This window comes from Pogona vitticeps, chromosome 1 (genome assembly GCF_051106095.1).
Source record: "Pogona vitticeps strain Pit_001003342236 chromosome 1, PviZW2.1, whole genome shotgun sequence".
NCBI lineage: Eukaryota > Metazoa > Chordata > Lepidosauria > Squamata > Agamidae > Pogona > Pogona vitticeps.
This window is the reverse complement of record NC_135783.1, coordinates 47,353,771-47,372,439: the sequence shown is the minus strand read 5'-3', so window position 1 is coordinate 47,372,439 and position 18,669 is coordinate 47,353,771. Positions and strand designations below refer to the sequence as shown.

The 18,669-nt window shown below is 43.0% G+C and overlaps 1 protein-coding gene and 1 long non-coding RNA gene across 6 annotated transcripts in view; one reads left to right on the top strand and one right to left on the bottom strand.

Moving 5' to 3' along the window:
- Positions 1-18,459, top strand: part of TMEM63B (transmembrane protein 63B) — a 96,060-nt gene extending 77,601 nt beyond the window's left edge. For 3 of the 5 annotated variants that reach the window (XM_020785097.3, XM_072991832.2, XM_072991845.2), the window contains 13 exons: positions 776-899; positions 1,588-1,721; positions 2,196-2,333; positions 2,648-2,801; positions 5,568-5,674; positions 6,301-6,387; positions 8,322-8,387; positions 8,805-8,967; positions 11,069-11,174; positions 11,784-11,951; positions 12,587-12,702; positions 13,915-13,998; positions 15,548-18,459. In XM_020785097.3, coding sequence (XP_020640756.3) covers positions 776-899; positions 1,588-1,721; positions 2,196-2,333; positions 2,648-2,801; positions 5,568-5,674; positions 6,301-6,387; positions 8,322-8,387; positions 8,805-8,967; positions 11,069-11,174; positions 11,784-11,951; positions 12,587-12,702; positions 13,915-13,998; positions 15,548-15,715 — 1,615 coding nt within the window. In that variant the 3' untranslated portion in view covers positions 15,716-18,459. The remainder of the gene's footprint in view (positions 1-775; positions 900-1,587; positions 1,722-2,195; positions 2,334-2,647; positions 2,802-5,567; positions 5,675-6,300; positions 6,388-8,321; positions 8,388-8,804; positions 8,968-11,068; positions 11,175-11,783; positions 11,952-12,586; positions 12,703-13,914; positions 13,999-15,547) is intronic. The other 2 variants (XM_078383049.1, XM_072991839.2) reach the window with 1 other exon arrangement.
- Positions 14,615-15,552, bottom strand: LOC140704782 (uncharacterized). The gene is made up of 2 exons (XR_012084202.2): positions 15,398-15,552; positions 14,615-14,823 (listed from the first exon to the last, which is right to left on the bottom strand). It is a non-coding gene; the product is annotated as an uncharacterized LOC140704782 (long non-coding RNA).
- Positions 18,460-18,669: the final 210 nt, after the last annotated feature.

Below are 18,669 nucleotides of genomic sequence, written 5' to 3'. Positions count from 1 at the left end.
GCAAAGCAGAAGATGGAAGCGACATCTCCTTAATCCCATCCTGTGCCACAACTTATTTTTCCCCACATTTGGAGAAATCTGAATGCATAGCATTCTTTTCACCTTCATTTTCTCCCACTTGTCAACTCTTTATAAGTGGTGCTCTTAGACTGCTAGTCATAGTAATGATAGTACTAATAATTACTCAGTACTGAAAACTGCTTCAGAGTTTTCTATAGATCAGAAGCCATATAAAAATATTGCTGATAAATACATGATAAATGAGAGAGAGAGAAAGGTGCTCATGCACACACACACACTCATGCAGAATCCTTAATGCTTGCTTCTTTCTGCACACAATATAGTGGTCTGCCTTGTGATCCTGAATAATCAGAGTCATACCTTGAAATTTTGGCATCTGGGGCTTTGCTGCCCTACTGATTAAGCTTGGGTCCCGTAAGATTGGCACACATGGAAAGAGGACATAGGAATGGAGAGAACTCCTTGCCATGAGTGTGCAGTGACCGTATTGGTTCTGCACTGTGCCCATCTCTTCAGTGTGTCTTTTTGCCTGGGGAGGAAAGGCTGCAGGCAGGATATGAGCTCAGGCTACCTGGTTTTACACCATTCCAGGAGCAAATTCCAAAAAGCAAGTCTGTACCCTCCCAACAGCAAATCTTGGCAGTCTCTACATTTTGGCACTCTGGGTCGAAGCCAAAATAACCTTACCCTGGTTATGGCTCTATCAACAATATCTTTCCTGAGAGCCTTCTTTTCCTGCATTCTTCTGTTTCAGAAAAAAGGCAGAGCGTGGGAAAATCTACTTTACCAACTTGCAGGCCAAGGAGAATACCCCGTCCATGATCAACCCCAAGCCCTGCGGTCATCTCTGCTGCTGTGCAATCAAAGGCTGTGAAGAGGTGCAGAGGAGGGACTGGGGAATAACCAGGGAGTCCAGGATGCTACCAGGAAGCAGCATTCCTGGAAAGTGGAAAATCCATTATCAGAGCAAATTATCTTGCCCTTACAACTCCTCCACTGTAGAGTGCTGGAGGCTGTGGTCTGTTTGAGCTTCTGTTGGCCCCTTTTCTCTTTTGTAGTATCTGAAGTAAATATATGCACTAGATCTGGTTGCCTTTTGTGCAATTTCTTGTATAACTCATCACATTGTAAGAGTGGAAAATGTATGGCTCTCCAGACATTGAACTGAAACTCCCATCATCCTTCATTTATTGGTAAGCTAGCTGATGGGGGTTGTCATCCAACAACACCTGGATGGCCACACATTCATTACTCTGGCTCCAAAAGGTTCAGCATTCAGTTATCCCATTTTATACACACAACAGTGCTATAGATAAATTAGGCTGAGAGAAAGTGACTTGCTTGAAGCCCAGCAAATTAGACCAGATGAGTTCAGCATCTCCATTAGCTCTTCTAATATTTAACAGTCTGTGAAACTGACTGTTTGTTCCTGTTTGCAGGACAGCTGCAGATCTAGGAGAAGCATGATACTGCTGAGCATTGCACTAATTGTATTGGGTACACACTAGTTCAAAATAATGAAGAGATGGCAGGGCTCATGTTCTAACTTTGTATGTGCTTGTCTAGGTGGAAGCCACAGAATATTACACCAAACTGGAAGAAAAGTTGAAAGAGGATTATAAGAAGGAGAAGGAGAAAGTGAACGAGAAGCCCTTGGGCATGGCCTTTGTCACGTTTCATAATGAGGCCATTACTGCCATGTGAGTTCAGGGAAGACACAAATGGTTTTATTGGCTGCGGTGGAGGAGAACGTAGAAAGATCGATTGCCTTGTTTGTGCAGCTGATAGGCTTCTAGTCCAGCAGTGGTCAGCTTCATGTCCTTGGAAAACTCACAAATAAAGAAATGGTAATCACCAGATCTGGGTGATCAAAATGGCTTCATCCTCTGAAGGAGAGCTTTGATTTTGTGATCGCAGATAATAGCCATTAGTAGGACGATCTGTCCTCCATGAAACTGTGTATTGTTTTACTTCCTAGCCACCATCTGTTCTGAAATTTTTTTCAACTTATATCATGACCCCTTTCAGTCTCCCTCCCCTCAAAGATGGACTTCTAGAAATAGATGGTAGATTATCTAAGTGGGGCAACAGCTACTGTCACGTGGTGGACTTGTGAAAGCCTATGGCTGCAAGGAGGTCCTCACCTCTTTCCTCTTTTTCTTTTCTTCCCTCAGAATTCTTAAAGACTTCAATGTCTGCAAGTGCCAAGGGTGCAAGTGTCGTGGGGAACCCAGAGCCTCATCCTGCAGCGAGTCTCTCCATGTGTCTAATTGGACAGTCTCCTATGCACCTGACCCTCAGAACATTTACTGGTAAACTTAAATGCTCACTGTCTTTGTCCTAGAAGGGAAAGTCTCCACCATCCTGGTTCTTAGGGGAACCCCACTGATACAGGTGGATGCCAAAGCAGGAGAGCACTTCCCTGCAGCACCAGGCTGGGCCAGGCCACAAGCCTGTTGGTGATACAGTATTTGATCGCAGGGTGAGAAGGATGTTTTTTAAAGGCAACCCAAATACACAGAGGACTGAATTTTTTAGGGTTTTTCCAATATACAGTCAACATTTCCAAAACCAATGTGAATTCTGCCATGCTTAACTTAGGTTCTTCATTTTGTTTCTCCTCCAGGGAGCACTTGTCCATCCGTGGTTTCATATGGTGGTTTCGCTGCCTGATCATCAATGTGGTGCTCTTCATTTTGCTCTTCTTCCTCACCACTCCTGCCATCATCATCACCACTATGGACAAGTTTAATGTCACCAAGCCTGTTGAATACCTGAATGTAAGGCCCTAAACCTGAAGGATTTGTAAGAAGGGCATTCCCTTTTTCCATTAGCCCTGTGGCATGTAATAGAAACAGTCTGTGGAAACTGGTTCATTGTTTTCCTCTACGTTCAGTTAGGTTAACCCTTAATTCACACATACACTCTCTCTCCCTATCCATGGAGTTGCCCATGGAGTAGGAAACATAGGGAAATGGATCAGAGATAAAGATGTAATTATCCTGAGTGTCCAGATTTTTGAAGCCACTGCTTTAACCTCAGCTGGTGTAATTATATTTGCAAAAATTGTGAGAAATCAAGTCAGACAAGTTTAGCACAATGGATGGTATTTAAAATGAGGTGCTCCAAAGCAAGTGACACTGTCAAGCAATTGCCAATTAGATAAGTTAATATAATATCCAAATTTAATGGTGTGTGTTCCCTGATAGCATTCATCTATGTACTGTTGCCAGTTACTTGTTGAAATTTAAATTAATTATGCTGGCTGTGGGAATTTGCTGGCCCAAACCTCCCACTTGAATACAGCCTTGCAGTTACAGTAGCTAGATCATGAAATCATCTGAATACATTCTCTCTTGGAAGAGAGCTGACCAAGTTCATACAGGAACGTTCTAAACTTTTATGTGCTCCCTCTAACCAGTTGCCAGGCAGCAGTCTGGCTGCAGCATTTTGAACAAGGTGATGTTTCTGAGCACTCTTCAAAGTAATCCAGATTATTGCAGTAATTCAAATAAGGTGTTACTAAGGCATGTTTGTATATTGCCCAGAGTAGTGTGAATTGACTAATTGGGTATTTATTTTATTTATTCATTCATTCATTCGATTTATACCCCACCCCCCTAGACAGCGTCTACTCGGGACAGCTGACAAAATCATAAAATATCATTAAATAACAATAAAAATATCACAATCAGAAATAAACAACATTCATAATCATAAAAACATTTGAACAATAATATAGCATGATCAAGATGGGAAATGAAAGAACAAAAAGATAGAATTCAAGAAGGAGGGAAAGCCTGCTTGAAGAGCCAAGTTTTTACATGGCTCTTAAAAACACCCAGCGAGGGAGCCAGGCGGATCTCTGATGAAGGCCGTTCCATAGTCGAGGGGCCACTGCCAAGAAGGCCCGGTTTCTTGTTCTTTCTTTCCGGGCCTCTCTCGGCGTTAGGCCCCTCAACCGGCCCTCCTGGCTATGCCGAGTAATTTGGGTAGTATATAAATAAAACAAAATAAAATATCTCTGGCCAGATCAGACATCTCAAGGAACAGGCACAGCTGGCGCACAAGTTTTAACACTGCAAAGGTATTCCTGGCCACGACTGAGACTTATACATCCAAGCACATGGTTGAGACCAGGAGCACACCCAAGTTATGAATCTCATTTTTCATGGGGAATGTAACTCCATCCAGTATACAGTGGTGCCCCGCATAGTGACGTTAATCCATTCTGGATTAATGTCACTATGTGAAAACATTGCTAAACGGAACAGAAAAACCCATAGGAACATATTAAACGAAGTTTAATGCGTTCCTATGGGGCCCAAACTCACCATTCAACGAAGATCCTCCATAGCTCCGCCATTTTCGCGCCCTCAGTAAGCGAGGAAACCGCGCGAAAATGGTTGTGGCGGCCATTTTGGGCACCCGGCGGCCATTTTGGAACCACCAATCAGCTGTTTAAAAAACATCGCAATGCGATGTTTTGCCTATTAAAACATCGCAATGCGATCACATTAGCGATCTAAAAAAATAGATCGCTATGCGGATTCGTCGTTAAACGGTGCGCTCATTATGCGAGGCACCAATGTAGTCTGTATACATATTCCCTGATTTGCCTTGTGACAGACCAGGAGCATCCCTGTATATTCTAGATTATATTTCATTTGTTAGGCCTCATCCATTCCATTACTGACAACAGGCACTGATCTAGTTACAAGCTTCCTTGTCATAAGATGGGAAAGAGAAAGACTTGGGTCTCATCAACATACAGATGGCACCCCAAAACTCCAGACAATTTCTCCTACCAGTTTCATGTAGATGTTGAGTAACATGGAGGACAAGACTGAGCCCTGGGGGACACCACAGGTCAGTGGCCAGTTTCCTCTAGCACCACCTCTGAGTTTGACCATCCAGAGAGGATTGGAAGCACCATAAGACAGTACCTAAAAGACTCATCCTAGAGAGACAGGCCAGAAGGATACCATGATCAATGATATAGAAAGCCATTGAGAGATACAGTAGAACCAACAGGGACACACTCCCCTGACCAGTTCTTGTCATAGGCCACCCACTAAGCTGACCAAAGCCATCCCTGTTCCATAACCAGGCCTAAAGACAGAATGAAATGGGTCTAAATAATCTGCATAATCTGGGAACCTCAGGAGCTGGGATGCCTCCACATGCTCAAAAACTTTGCCCTAAAATGGAATATAGGAGATTGGCCAATAATTATCCAAATACAGTAAATCGTGTCAATAGCCCTGGCCACCTCCTCATGCCAGAGATATGCCCATGCCTCAACAGGATTGCCTGCCAAGACATTTGGAAGCTTCCCAAGAGCCAAGGGGAGTCATCTTATAGATATTAAATCAAGGAAAGTCATATATGGATTCTGTCACAGGGAAAGGAAGTTGAAGTGAGATATTTTCTTGGGTGCTTTCCATTAAATGTTGTATTCTTCATTTTCCTGCATTCTCCTGAAGTTACTTGAAACAAGGGATGTTTGCTTCATTGTGTTTGTTTGTTTTTCTTTCTTTTACCAGAATCCCATCATCACCCAGTTCTTTCCCACCTTGCTACTATGGTGCTTCTCTGCTCTACTCCCAACAATTGTTTATTATTCCGCCTTCTTTGAAGCCCACTGGACCAGGTAAGATTAGGAAAAAATGAAGTCCACCTCCTTGAAGACAGTATTACTCAGAACTGCTGCTTTCAATTTGCACACAACGTCATTTTACTTATCTTTTTATTTCAAATTAATTTTATGGTCTGTGGCATAGATCCAATGTTGTTTTGGCACTGCAACATTGATGCAATGAGAATTACTTCCCCTCTCATCCTTTGCACATCTCAGGGCTGTTGGGAACTCTTGAGGTGTTCCTAGGCCTCTGGAGCAGAATTTGGGGGTTCACTGGGAAGAGAGTACCAAGGCTGGATGAATAATAAATTACTTCAAGTGTAACCATCAATATAAATCTGATTTTCACTCAGAAGGAATGTTCAGCATGAGAGAAAAGCCACCTTTATTTGTGCCATAAAACAGTATGTACTGAAATTTGGCCCCATTAACTGGGAAAATCTCTTTTTTAAATGTAAATATTCATTGGTTGGAAGAATAATGAGGGAAAAATTGAGTGAATTGCTGTATAGTATTGCCACTCTTACTACAGTAACTTCTCAAGTAATTCTACACTGTCCTTTTTCAATAAGTCTGTTGAAAGTGACTAATCTCATAGTTTTTCACTGCTTATCTGGCAATATTCTTTGTTTTGCTAGGTCTGGAGAGAACAGGACAACTATGCACAAATGTTATACCTTTCTTATCTTCATGGTGTTGTTGCTGCCATCCCTTGGACTGAGCAGGTAAATCAGGAGAGAACAGCTGAAATCCTGTTGCACAAGTATGTAAACAATGTAATTTTTAGATGTGAATTGCTGCAAATCAACAAATCTCTGCGGAGATTATTTGTTGTATGTCAAATCACACAACTTAGTATGTAATGGATTAAGTCTATAGAGATTTCTCAATTTACAGCAGTTTGCTTCCAAAAGTTGCATTGTGTTTAACGCAGCAACAGGGTTTCAGCCAATATTTGAACGTTACTTAAAACTATAACCCAGCTGTCTCCTTTTAATGACACAAAAATGCCATATTGACCAAAGGACAGTAAAATAACTGGGGGGGGGGGATGAGTCAGTAATATTGAATACAGGAGGAGAAGGGAATGACAGAGGATGAGATGGTTGGACAGTGTCATCGAAGCAACCAACATGAATTTAACCCAACTCCGGGAGACAGTGGAAGACAGGAGGGCCTGGCGTGCTCTGGTCCATGGGGTCACCAAGAGTCAGACACGACTAAACAAGTAAACAACAACACTGTGTTCCCATATTGACATGGGATAGTCATTAACTTAATGTTGCTAAATCAGTTGTACAGATAATATCTTTCAAGATTTTTCTTTATAAAAATAAATTCTATATAGACATATCTCTGAAGCTACAGTCTGTGATTGTGAATTTATTCCATTTTGGTTTGTAACGTTTTTAGATAATCAACCACTCAAAGTGAAACTGAGCCTTTAAATAGCCTGTGGTTCTTTAACCTGCTGAATTACTAATAGTTTTTATTTCATCTTTTTTTAAAAGAACATTGGATTTCTACACAGGTGTGCCTTTTACAAGCAAAAACACCATGGCATTTCTTTGAATGATTCTTCAGAAATCCCATTTATTAGTGGATGTTTCCCAGCTATATGAAAGAATAAACACACACACACACAGAGAGAGAGAGAGAGAGAGAGAGAGATGTTGGGAGTTGAAATAGCTCAAGCACCTGGAACTCCTATGGTTTTCTTTCTTTCTTTTTGAAGTTGTCTAGATTCTGGAGCTAGTGATTCTGTGGCTCTCTAGTGGTAAAATATAGGTTTCTACATACTTTGTTTCATATAATTTTCACTTTGTGGCCTTCATGCATACTTTCTTCTGTTTGATTGTTTTCATATATGGCTGAGAAAGAGATGTGGCATAGCAGGACTTCACAAGAACCTTCATTCAGTTAGCATAGATGCAAATCATCTGAGGCAGAATCAGCAATGATCTATTACATTTAGGACCAGAGAAGCATGGGGTTGGTCATCAACATGCTCAACTGCTTTCTGAAAGACCTACTGTCTCCTGTTCCCTACCTGGAACCTGGGATTTTGTACTACCTGCTTCAAAGTGGTTGAGAAAGTAAAGGAGAAATTGCCATTAAATGATATATACATTAAAAATAAATATATAATAACAACAATATAATTTGTAACAAAGTTAACTACAAAAAATACATTATTCCAGTGGTATTCAAAAGCATTATAAAAAATAATAACTTACTTGATTGAGTTCTAAAGCCAACAACAGGTAAATCAATTTGTCAACATCAGAAAAATAAGAGAAAATGAGCAGTCCGTGGAAAACAAAAGGAAAAAAATGCACATAACTTAGAACTCAATTGTTCCCAATTGTTCAAAAGACCTATTCTACTTATCTCTTACTAAGGCAGTGGTATTAACATGACCCCATATATCAATTCTGTGTAAATTTAGTGGGGAGAAAGGAAGGAGAGCTGTAGCAATAAGCAGGGCTCGGTCTGTCAGACATGTCCTGAAACGTTCTGTTGGCCACTATCGGAGTCCATGTGGTGGCCTCCAGACAGTCTCTGTCCTAGACTTTTCATTGTAATGACAAAGCATGTGTATCCCAAATGCATCTTAGTAATTATGCTGCATTCTTTATTTTTATGTTTCTTTCCCCAGTTTGGATGTCTTTTTCCGCTGGCTGTTTGACAAAAAGTTTCTGGCTGAGGCTGCTGTGAGATTTGAGTAAGTGATGCCTTAAAACGAGCATGGGAAATTGCATTATTTGCCTGAGGTAGAATAAATCGGGGATTTCTCACAGTCTTGTGTTCCTTCTGCTTCCTCTTTCCTTAGTAGGTGATCTGCAGATCTTATCAATCTAAACAAGCATCTGTAATTCTGCTTTCCAAACCTTATGAACCTTATCCTTCCTGTCTTTCCTGAGCACCACACCTTTCTTTGGTGTTCCCAGTTGTGCATAATGAAAATAAGAACATAGCAAGCTTGTGTTGGTTGAAGGTGACCTTTGCTAAAAGTTGACTGTGACCTCAGAGTTCCCTACTTCTTTTCAGCTCATCCTCATGCCATAACACATGTGGTCCCAATTGGCAAATTGTATTGCTTTACACTTCTCGTTAGACTGCTCTCTTTCTCCCCTCACAGGTGTGTGTTCTTGCCAGACAATGGGGCCTTTTTTGTGAACTATGTCATTGCCTCTGCATTCATTGGGAATGCCATGGACTTGCTGCGTATCCCTGGCCTGTTGATGTACATGATCCGGCTCTGCCTTGCCCGCTCAGCTGCTGAACGCAGGAATGTCAAACGGGTACGTGTGTCGGGTCAGAGAACCCCTAAAGACAGAGCTAGATAAACAAGGCAGAGATGAGAAAGTTATTGGAAAGGACTTAGTGGGTAAAGCTTTTAAAAATCCTATTGGACTATATTTACTTTGAAAGGAAAGGGTTTAACAATCAATTTTAGAATTTGTGTTATGTTACTAAACTAGAAGTCTTATAAAATGAACATTGAAACATCCTGGCCTTTATTTTATTCCTTTTTATAGACTGTAGTAGGCATCCTTCAGTCTCGAGAGACTATGGTAAGTCTATAACTTACCATAGTTATAGACTGACTCCCAAATCAAACCCATGGTTTGAAAAATGTATCTCTGTGTTTGTGCATTAAGTGCATTAATCTTTTGATGGATATTTATTTACTGCTGTTTCTCTATTATATACTACCTGTGCCCCAGTGAGTTCAGAGGTTCTCCTCCTCCACTGTCAGAGAGGGACTAGCCCAAGGCAGCCCTGTTCCTCAGCAGCAATTAGAACCTAGATCTCCCAAATCCTACTCCAGCATTTCTACTACTACTGCACCACACATTTTGACTTTGTAATTAATGTTAATTATAGTAGTAATGTTAATTATTGATACAACAGAGTGCATTGTTGCTGTACAAGAGTGCATTGTTGCTGTTATATTGATACAACAGAGTGCATTGTTGCTGTATATTGTTGGCAAATCAGCATGCAATAAGGCAGTTCCAAAAATGGGCACAGGCAAAGCAAAAAGTTATAACATTTAAACTGGGCTTCAGATCAGCATCAAATCTGGCACAGTTGTAGCAGGTAATCTGTTCTTTGCTCTGTGCAAAGGATTTTTGAGGTATGATGTTTTTAAAGGTAAAACTGTTTCCCTCCTGCCTTCCAGAAATTGGCAACCCTAAACCTTTCCAGATTTAAAACAGATCACATAAATTGAAAAGACCAGTCTTGCTTATCTCAAAATACAGTGGTTGGCCCCACCCACTTTTTTATTTGGAAAGATCCTAGGCTTCAGGAGCTGAAATATTGATCCTCAGAAAAAGCCTTTCAAAAGGGATAAATACTAATTTGTTATCAACATACATGGTACAGCTAGTCATCAGAGCTTCATGAAATGAAGCATTGTATACATTCATAGGAGATATTTAGAGAGAAAGGTTACAGAAACAGACTGAAAAGACAGATTTTCTTTAAAGATTTTTTTAAAAACCTTTTCTTTAAGGAAATGGAAGCGAAGGCAATGCCATTACTGTATTAGAGTAGTAACTTTACTAGCAAACTTTTTAAAATAAGGCTTATGTTCCAATATTTATGGATAGTGCAGGAAAACTGTAAATAAAGTCTCAAAAATTCATGGCAGATGTCTTTGCCAGGTCTGCTGGAGGTGAGTTCAAAGCACTGGAAATTGCCCCTGAGGGCACCATCTCAAGTCTCACCTCTGGCAGCGTGATGGGAATTTTCCACCCAAGGGTTTGCCAGTCACTTTGTAATCTCTCTCACTCACACACCACACGCGCATGCGCACACACAGAGAGAGAGAGAGAGACTGTTTTGAAACATAAAGTTCCTTAATATAGCAGCCTCCATCAGATTAGGGTTAGTTTTTTGTGTACTCACTAGGTAGAAACAAGTTAAAGCCAAATTAATTGTTTTACCTGGTTAGTGTAAGCAGATATTTTCTTCAGTTTGAAGTCCTCTTCAACTAATGTCAGTGTTACAGATGTTGTTATGAAGTAAATAAAGTTCTTACCAGGCCTCACTACCATTCACAAAGAGATGAAAGGGGGAAATCCCAGAAGCTGACTCGTTTTTCTATTAGTTAACCACTTCTCACTCAAACACAAAGCAGTTGTCAGGACTATTTTTTTTAAAAAGTTCTCTAGGTATTAAAATGCCTAGTAGAAATGGTGGTGAGCACAAGACGGTATGCTTGCAAAGTGGTTGTGAACTTTATTTTGTATTTTTATATTGTATATCCCAACTGTTGCTGGCTTGATTTCCCTGCTTCTCTTTCCTTTGCCTTTGACATAAATCCAGGGTACCTCTCTCAGATTTCTGTATGTATGTTGACTGGATCTCCGTTTCTCTTTCTTTGTCTTTCAGCATCAGGCCTATGAATTCCAATTTGGGGCTGCTTATGCCTGGATGATGTGCGTCTTCACTGTGGTAATGACCTACAGTATCACCTGTCCCATCATTGTTCCCTTTGGTAGGCACAGCTGCAGCAGCTCTTTCACCCTTCTTTATATTCTATTCATGCATTATTCATGTTCTGACTTATGGAGACCCTTTTCAAGGGGTTCTTGGTAGAGAGTACCTAGGAGTGGTTTACTATTCCCTTCTTCTGTCATGCTTTGGGACTGTGCCATTTACCCAAGGCCACAGAGACTGGCTCTTATGGGATGCACAGTGGAGAATCAAATTCCGAACCTCTAGCTCTGCAGTTGGATACCTAAACCACTGAGTTAATCATAAGTATCAAATACATACCCCAACACAAATGTATTCATAATGTTTTTTTTAAAAAATAATGGGTCTTTGAGACTCTCAAAATGAGACTTGGCTGATGCAAAGCACTTGATTGGAGTGCTGTAACCTGTAGGTTTAGGGTGGTTTGGATTGAGCTTGGGAGAGTTCCTTTTTTGGGCTACAATTCCTAGTGGCTCTGCTGGTGAGTCAGTGCACAATTTCTTCAGAGCAGGTTCATTCTTCTGGAGAAAAAGGAAACTGCCTAGTTGCACAGACTGAATTTTGGTTTGTCATCTGTTGTTCAACCAAGATTCCAGCTGATTTCTTGCCTCTCTCTATCTTCTGGTAGGTCTGATGTATATGCTCTTGAAGCACCTGGTGGACAGGTACAACCTCTATTACGCTTATCTGCCAGCAAAGTTGGATAAGAAGATCCACTCAGGAGCTGTGAACCAGGTGGTGGCAGCACCTATCCTCTGCTTGTTTTGGCTCCTCTTCTTCTCTACTGTGCGCACAGGTAAGCAGAATCTACAGGCAGGCAGTTCTGGGGACTTCCTCAGTGGATATATACTTTATTTCCCTGTCTTCCATGCAATAACCTGAGCCCCATTGAGCGCTGGCAAGTGCGTTAACATTAGCTTCTGGATAGGCTGTTACACAAGCAAAAGGTGCTGTTGCAACAGACTGACATCTGTTCACTTCAAGGGGTAGTGGATGCCTTTTTACATGAGCAAGGGGGAAAAAATCAGATTGTTCATGCAACCGTCCTTTGCCTGTATGGTTTGGATGAAGAAGATTCTGGCTGAAGGCTTTCACTGAACGGTGAATATCCAGGGTTCAAGCAAGACACTGAGCTGCTCCGCAAGCAAGACTGTTTAGAACAACCTTCTGGTCTAATTTTAGAGTTGTTCTCTTCAGCAGGCCAAAATGTCTTTGCAACAGACTGCTGGAGCATAAGGGCACTACTGGTTTATCATTCTTCAAGGCTATGTAGGAGATAGCAATATTCTCAGCTTAAGCTGTCCATACTTCCTGCAGTAGGGGAGTGTGATGGATAAAGGCTGGTCCTTGTAGTGTCACAAGGCTGAGGATAAAATGAGCAAATTTGGGTGTATTCTGGCAGCCATAACTGTGCATCTTTTCCTCCTCCAGGGTTCCTGGCTCTCACATCCATGTTTACCTTTGTGGTCCTTGTCATCACCATTGTGATCTGCTTGTGTCATGTCTGCTTTGGACACTTCAAATACCTAAGTGCTCACAATTACAAGGTAAGGTATTTCAGGGAATGGCATTTTCAAAATGACTTTAAGATTGGGTTAAGATGATTTCCCCTAGAACCTGCTTCAGAGGCTCCCCTAGAAAAATGGGGTTGATGTAGCCTTGTGTGCCCTTGTTGTTATTTGCATGTATATGCCACATTTCCTTTAGGGGGGTTCTACACAGTTTTCTTCCTCCTGACCTTATGCTCACAATAAGCTTGTGACATAGAGAGCAAGACTGGTCCAAGGTCACCCAGTGGCTAAATAGACATTTGAGCCCAGGTCTTCTGAGTCCAAATTCAACACTCTAACTAACCACTATGCCACACTGCTTCTGAGAAGGAGATGCACTTCTCTCCCTGTTTTACCAGGTGTTCATGCAAAAGTGAAATGTATGAAGAAGACTCCGTGTTGGTCTTTCTGTCCCCTACTGCATGCAGTTTTTGCAGAGGGGGGGAGCTATTGTCCTGCCACTGGTTCTCTGTTGGCCTATTTCTATTTTATTGTAACAGCACAGGAACTCTGCTGCCTCATGGCTTGTTCCCAAGCTGCTTCAGCCATCATCCATGGAGGAATTACATTGGTCGGGCCAGTGATGGGGTACCTTATCTGTGAACTGATTTGGGTCCCCTATGGAGAGAAAGGCATCATATCAATAATATCCATCTATACATTCATACTGCATGAAGGTTGCCAGCCCCTGTAGAGGGCAGCACTGGCAAAAGAATCCACCCATGAGATTCTGTCATTGCAGGAACCATGTAAGAAGAAAACATGAAGAAGCAGCTTCCGTAGTGATCTAGTTTTATGTAACTTCCTTGTTGTAAAGTGTAAGGGCTTCTCCCTTTTCCACCTCTGTCAGAGCCAACAATGATGTTGTGGCTAGTGTAGAACTGGAACTGTGGAAGCTAAGGTATACACCTCCAGCCCCACACTTAGAACTTGCGGTGATTAGCCTTAGGCCGGCCACTTCCTCTCAACCTAACCTTACAAGGTTATTCTGAGGATAAAAAGGGAAGAAAAGAACCAGTGGATGAAAGGCAGAGTATAAATGCAAACAAAGAATCATGCAGAGCACTGTGGAGCACCTCCCTTCCCTTACAAACATGGTCCCTCCCCAATTTGCCATCCTTTCTAATTTTTATAAAAGCACACTTGCAATACAGGCCACAGTGGACTTTCTTTACTGCTTGATTTCTTGCCCCACCTTTGTCTTTCCAGATCGATCACACAGAGGTGGATGTTGCAGATGGAAGAGAAAACGGACGGCCTGCCACCAACCAACCACCAGCTCCCAAATCAGCTGTGAGTCTCCAGCTCCTCCCTTTGCCTTCTGCCTCGCAAGATATTCTGTGCCCTCTTCTGTCTGATTTTGGGGAGGAGGGAAAGACCCTTACAGATTTCCTGTCGGACTCCCATGTTTTTGGCTATACATGGCCAGCAACCAAGAAGCTGTGGCAGGAAACAAACTTCTCTGTTGTTGGTCCTACTCGAGATGACAGACCTGCAACCTCATTCTGCCCTCCCAACAGTATTTGTTCCCTTTCGGACTCTGTCTCTCAGCTGGCAAGTGAAACTAGTCTGGTCAGAGCCCCTTTCTATCTTGCCTGATGGTTCTTAGGCATTAGTAGGCTGCAGAAGGAGATAGAGGCATCATTTCCCAATGCAAATTAGGGATAAATGGGATGAGAATCTTACTTCATTGAAAAAAATTGTGGTATGCTCTTTTTTGGTGCCTGAAGGTCTGAATGGGTTGTGAACCAGCACTGTGGAAAAATTATGTAATGGAGAGTACAATGTGATGTCCCACATGGCTTCCAGAACCTGAGCAAAGTCCTAAGTGTATTGGCTTCCATCTTTAAAACCTGAAAACAGATTGGTTTGGTTTGATTTTAAAAAGTATAGGAAACAGAGAGAATGATAACATACATACTCGCAGATTTATTATTAATGTCACTCCATGTACACAACATTTTAGCTGTGCAGAATTCTTTACGATTTTCCACTCTGAGCCAGAGCTGTTTTCTTCATTTGCTGCCAAGTGGAGGAAGACAGCTCACTTGGTGTGCATAGACCTGCATCTTCCATTGAAGTAAATGATGCTCCACTGGTACATGAGTGTTCTTGTGCCTGAAAGAAATCAGTAGGTTGGGGTGTTATCTTTTTGCCCATACAATGTGCCCCCATAATAGGTTACCAGAATACATGCTTTCTAAGGAATGAGGAATTGAATATAAACATCTTGCTATGGCAGATCTAGTCATTCAAAATGAGGCAGAGGGTTTAAATTGCTGCCACAGCTATTAACTGTGGGTTATTTATTCTATGATATGATTAATGGGTGAATGAGTTCTGAATTAGCAGGAGCATAGGATGGAAGGAGGCCACTATGTCTTTGCATGGGCTTGTTAAGAGGACAAAATCAAGACTGGTTGACACAAAAGGGTTTGGGGCAGAAAGAACTCAGAGCCAAGCTGTAAGCATCCTTACACTTTTCCAGCCCGCAGGGACTATGCTTCTTTTACTTGATTGTGACACAAATTCCATTTAAATTAGGGTTACTTATACATCCTTAAGAAGGAGGCAAGTGCTACACCAGAAGACTAGGTTACGATCACTGCTTAACATGCAAACATCAGCTTGGGAGCCATGCAACCCTTTTTTCCCTCCCCCATCCATCATGTGTACAACACCCGTTCCGCACACGGTATAGGGCTCTTTTCTGTGCCAGTAAGATGGCTCTTGGAGTCCTAAGCTGCACGGCGCTTGCCCATCATGCACTGCTCCCAGGGCTCCCATGCCAACAGAGGGCTAACCACTCCATTCTTTCTTTTTCTGTATATCCACTCCACAGCAGAAGTACATTGCACAAGTACTGCAGGATTCTTCACCCGAGGGGGACGTGGCCGAGTCCGAGGAGCAGGGGTCCCAAGACGAGGAGCTCATCAACCCCAATGGCATGAATGATACGGATTTCCAGTCATGCGAGGACAGCCTGATAGAAAACGAGATCCACCATTAGGGCAGCAGAAGTGCAAGAGGGGGCAGGGCAGTCCCAAGAGCGGATGAGGCTGCTGCGCACTGTGTGTATGTGTTCTGTGTGAGCGAGTGAGAGATAGAGAGAAAAGCTGAGGAAAATGGAGACAAGGGCAGCACAAGGCAGGTACCAACCACTGCTCCTTCCCTACCCACCTGGCTGCTGCATTCTCGCTCATTCCAATGTGGGGAGTGACCCTGTCCATCCGACCCTCCTTAGACTTCTCTTTCCTAGCCCAGTTCTCTGTCTCTCTGTCCTCCTCCCTGGGATGGGAGGGGAATTTCTCTTATCAGCTACCTACCCCTTTAACAGCCACTGGGACCCTAAAAAATCAAGATGGAGGGAAGGAAATATCCTCACTGCTTGGAGCTCCAGTGCAACAGTGAGGAGAACAAAAGCAAGGGCACCTTCCTTCTCTCTCCCTGCCCCTTTTCCAGGGAACACAGGTCCTTCCCCATTCTTCACTCCAGAAGATTATCTAGAATCAAGAACACTAATATTAGATTTTTTTTCAAGAGCTTAAGCTTTAATCAATCAAGGTACTGGGGTATCTAGAAAAAAGTATGTGGCTCTGGACTTGACTGGAATCATGTCTTCAAGCCAAGCCATTTTTAAATCTGTGTATAACTCTCTTACATAGTTGGGTGTCAGCAAGCATTTGGTTCCCTGGCACCCAAGATGAAACCCAATGATAACTGCAGTCCTAGCCACTCCATCACTCTAGGGAAGGGTGCATGTATACAGGCTAGAGCCAGAGGGATCATACAGGGAAGAGGCCGGCTACTATGAACACTACCCAATGAGAGCCATCACTGGCAAGCGCTACCCAGTGATGGTCTGCCAGGGAACAACTGCTAGGTGGCAAATGAAGCTCTGGTAGCAAAAGAGCCCCTTGCAGGATGAGGGGAGTGCTGAGAATCGGCAGGGATGAGTGTCTCATCCAAGTTGCCCATGTGTCTCTCCCTTTCTTGCCCCAAGAAATCATGGTAGCCCATACTGAGCAATGTCAAGGGTTTCCAGTCTGGGGCACGGTGTGGTTTGGGTTCTGCGGCACTTTTGCACATTTGTTTTACCTTTAAACCTGACTAAAACCCAAACACTCTCTTTGTCCTGTCTAATTTCTGTGGAGGGCAGAAGAGAAGAAGGGTTGTTTTTTTGTAAAGTTTTGCTATAGACGGGAAGGCCACTGAATCCTAGAGGTTATGAAGCTTCTGAACTCATCCGGTTTCACCTTCCAGCCTTGCATGAGATCTCCTGTGCATTCCATGAGGGGCAGCTCTGCCCTGTTTTACCAACCCTGCTGCCTTGCATGCATCGCCAAGGACATGCCTTCTGCCTCAAGGTGTAGCTCTCTCCTGAGCTTTCTTTTTAAAAGTTCTTAGAGTCCCATGCCACCACTCTGTTTAATTTGTACACAAGGTTGAGATTGTCCCAGAGGACAGCTTCTTCCTCCTCCTCCTCTATGTAAGAATAGCCAAAGTGTGTCCTAGAACCAGAATCTGTGAGTCCTTTGGATACATTTAGTGGCACTGTCAGCCTTGCAAGAAAGGGCAAATAGAAAAGATGCAGGGGATGGACTTGGGGTGCTTGACATGGACACTGCACCCTTCTGGGTGGCTTTTAAAGGAGATGCAGGGAAGCAGTAGCTTCCTTTCAGTTTGTTTGGGACTCTGAGATGAATTAAGCTTTCTTAAATTGAATCCCTTCTCTGTACCAGACCCATTACAGAAGACTTAGCTTCTTAACGTTTGTATTCCTTTAATCTCCACTGTTCAATCCCTTGCCATCAAGAAGCATCCTTGAAGGATGCTACCAACATTACACAGAGGTGGAGACCCATCCCCTTTCAAGGAGGAGGCGAGGTATCTTTTGCTCATCTAGCCAAGGGCTTGAAGGGTTTTCTGTAGATCTTAATGAATCCGTCATTCTTAACACTGGACAAGACTGTGGAGGCAGTGAAGCACCTCACTGGGGAAGACAAGGTGCTTAAGTGCAGGAGGATGAGGCTCATTCAAGACTGTCTAAGTTACTAACAGCCTAGGATAATACAGCCCAGAAGCCCCTTGCTTTGTGCTTCTTAATTAGGAACCCCAGAGAACTGGGAGAAGGAGCTGGACTTCATGCTCCCTTCTGGGAGGAGATGTGAGAGGCCGAGGAGCCTATTACTTCCTTTTGTGAGTTTTCTCTCTCTTTTTTGTGTGGCGTTACCTGAGGATTGATGGGGAGGAGTGGAGGAGCCTGTGTCTTATTTTTTAAAAAGAAATCTGTCATTCTCCCCACACACCATCACCGTCCACCACATCACCCTCAGCCACACCACTACTGAAATGCACGTGGATTTTATTTTAACTGTTTGTTGCAGGATGTTTTTTCGGATGCTGTCTAGAAATAGTATGTGTTCCAATGCCAGGGTTTCCTGTCTTTCTTTCTCTGTACCGGTCCCTTGGCACCCTATCCCCAAGCCCAGCCGCCACTGCCCTAGCTGCTTCAGCCCCACAACCTCAACTTGGGATGGCTGGGATGGCCCTGATCTCTCTGGACGTCCAGCCACAGTGCAGGGCTGGCCGACTCTGGTGGTTAATGGATGTGTTGGGTAGGGACCATAGGTGCCTCCCCCCCTGCAGGGAGCTGTGTTCTAACTGGCACTGTGTCTGTGTAGAGATGTGTATAATACCCTGTATATATTTGTGTAAAAAAAAGAGAAAAAAAAGGAACTTATCATATTCCTAGTCTCTGTATTGTGTGCATTTTGTACCACAGGGTGGGAGGAGGTGGTTATGCAGGGGGGAGGGTTGGGGATGTGGCAAGAGCCACCTGCTTCTTGGAAAACCCTACGTTAGAAGGTAAAGACTTGAATTTGCTGGGCTACGTCTGCCCTTTGACAAAAGTGAAGGGGTGGGGTGGGGGTGGGGGACAAGAAGTCATACAGAGGATTTAGC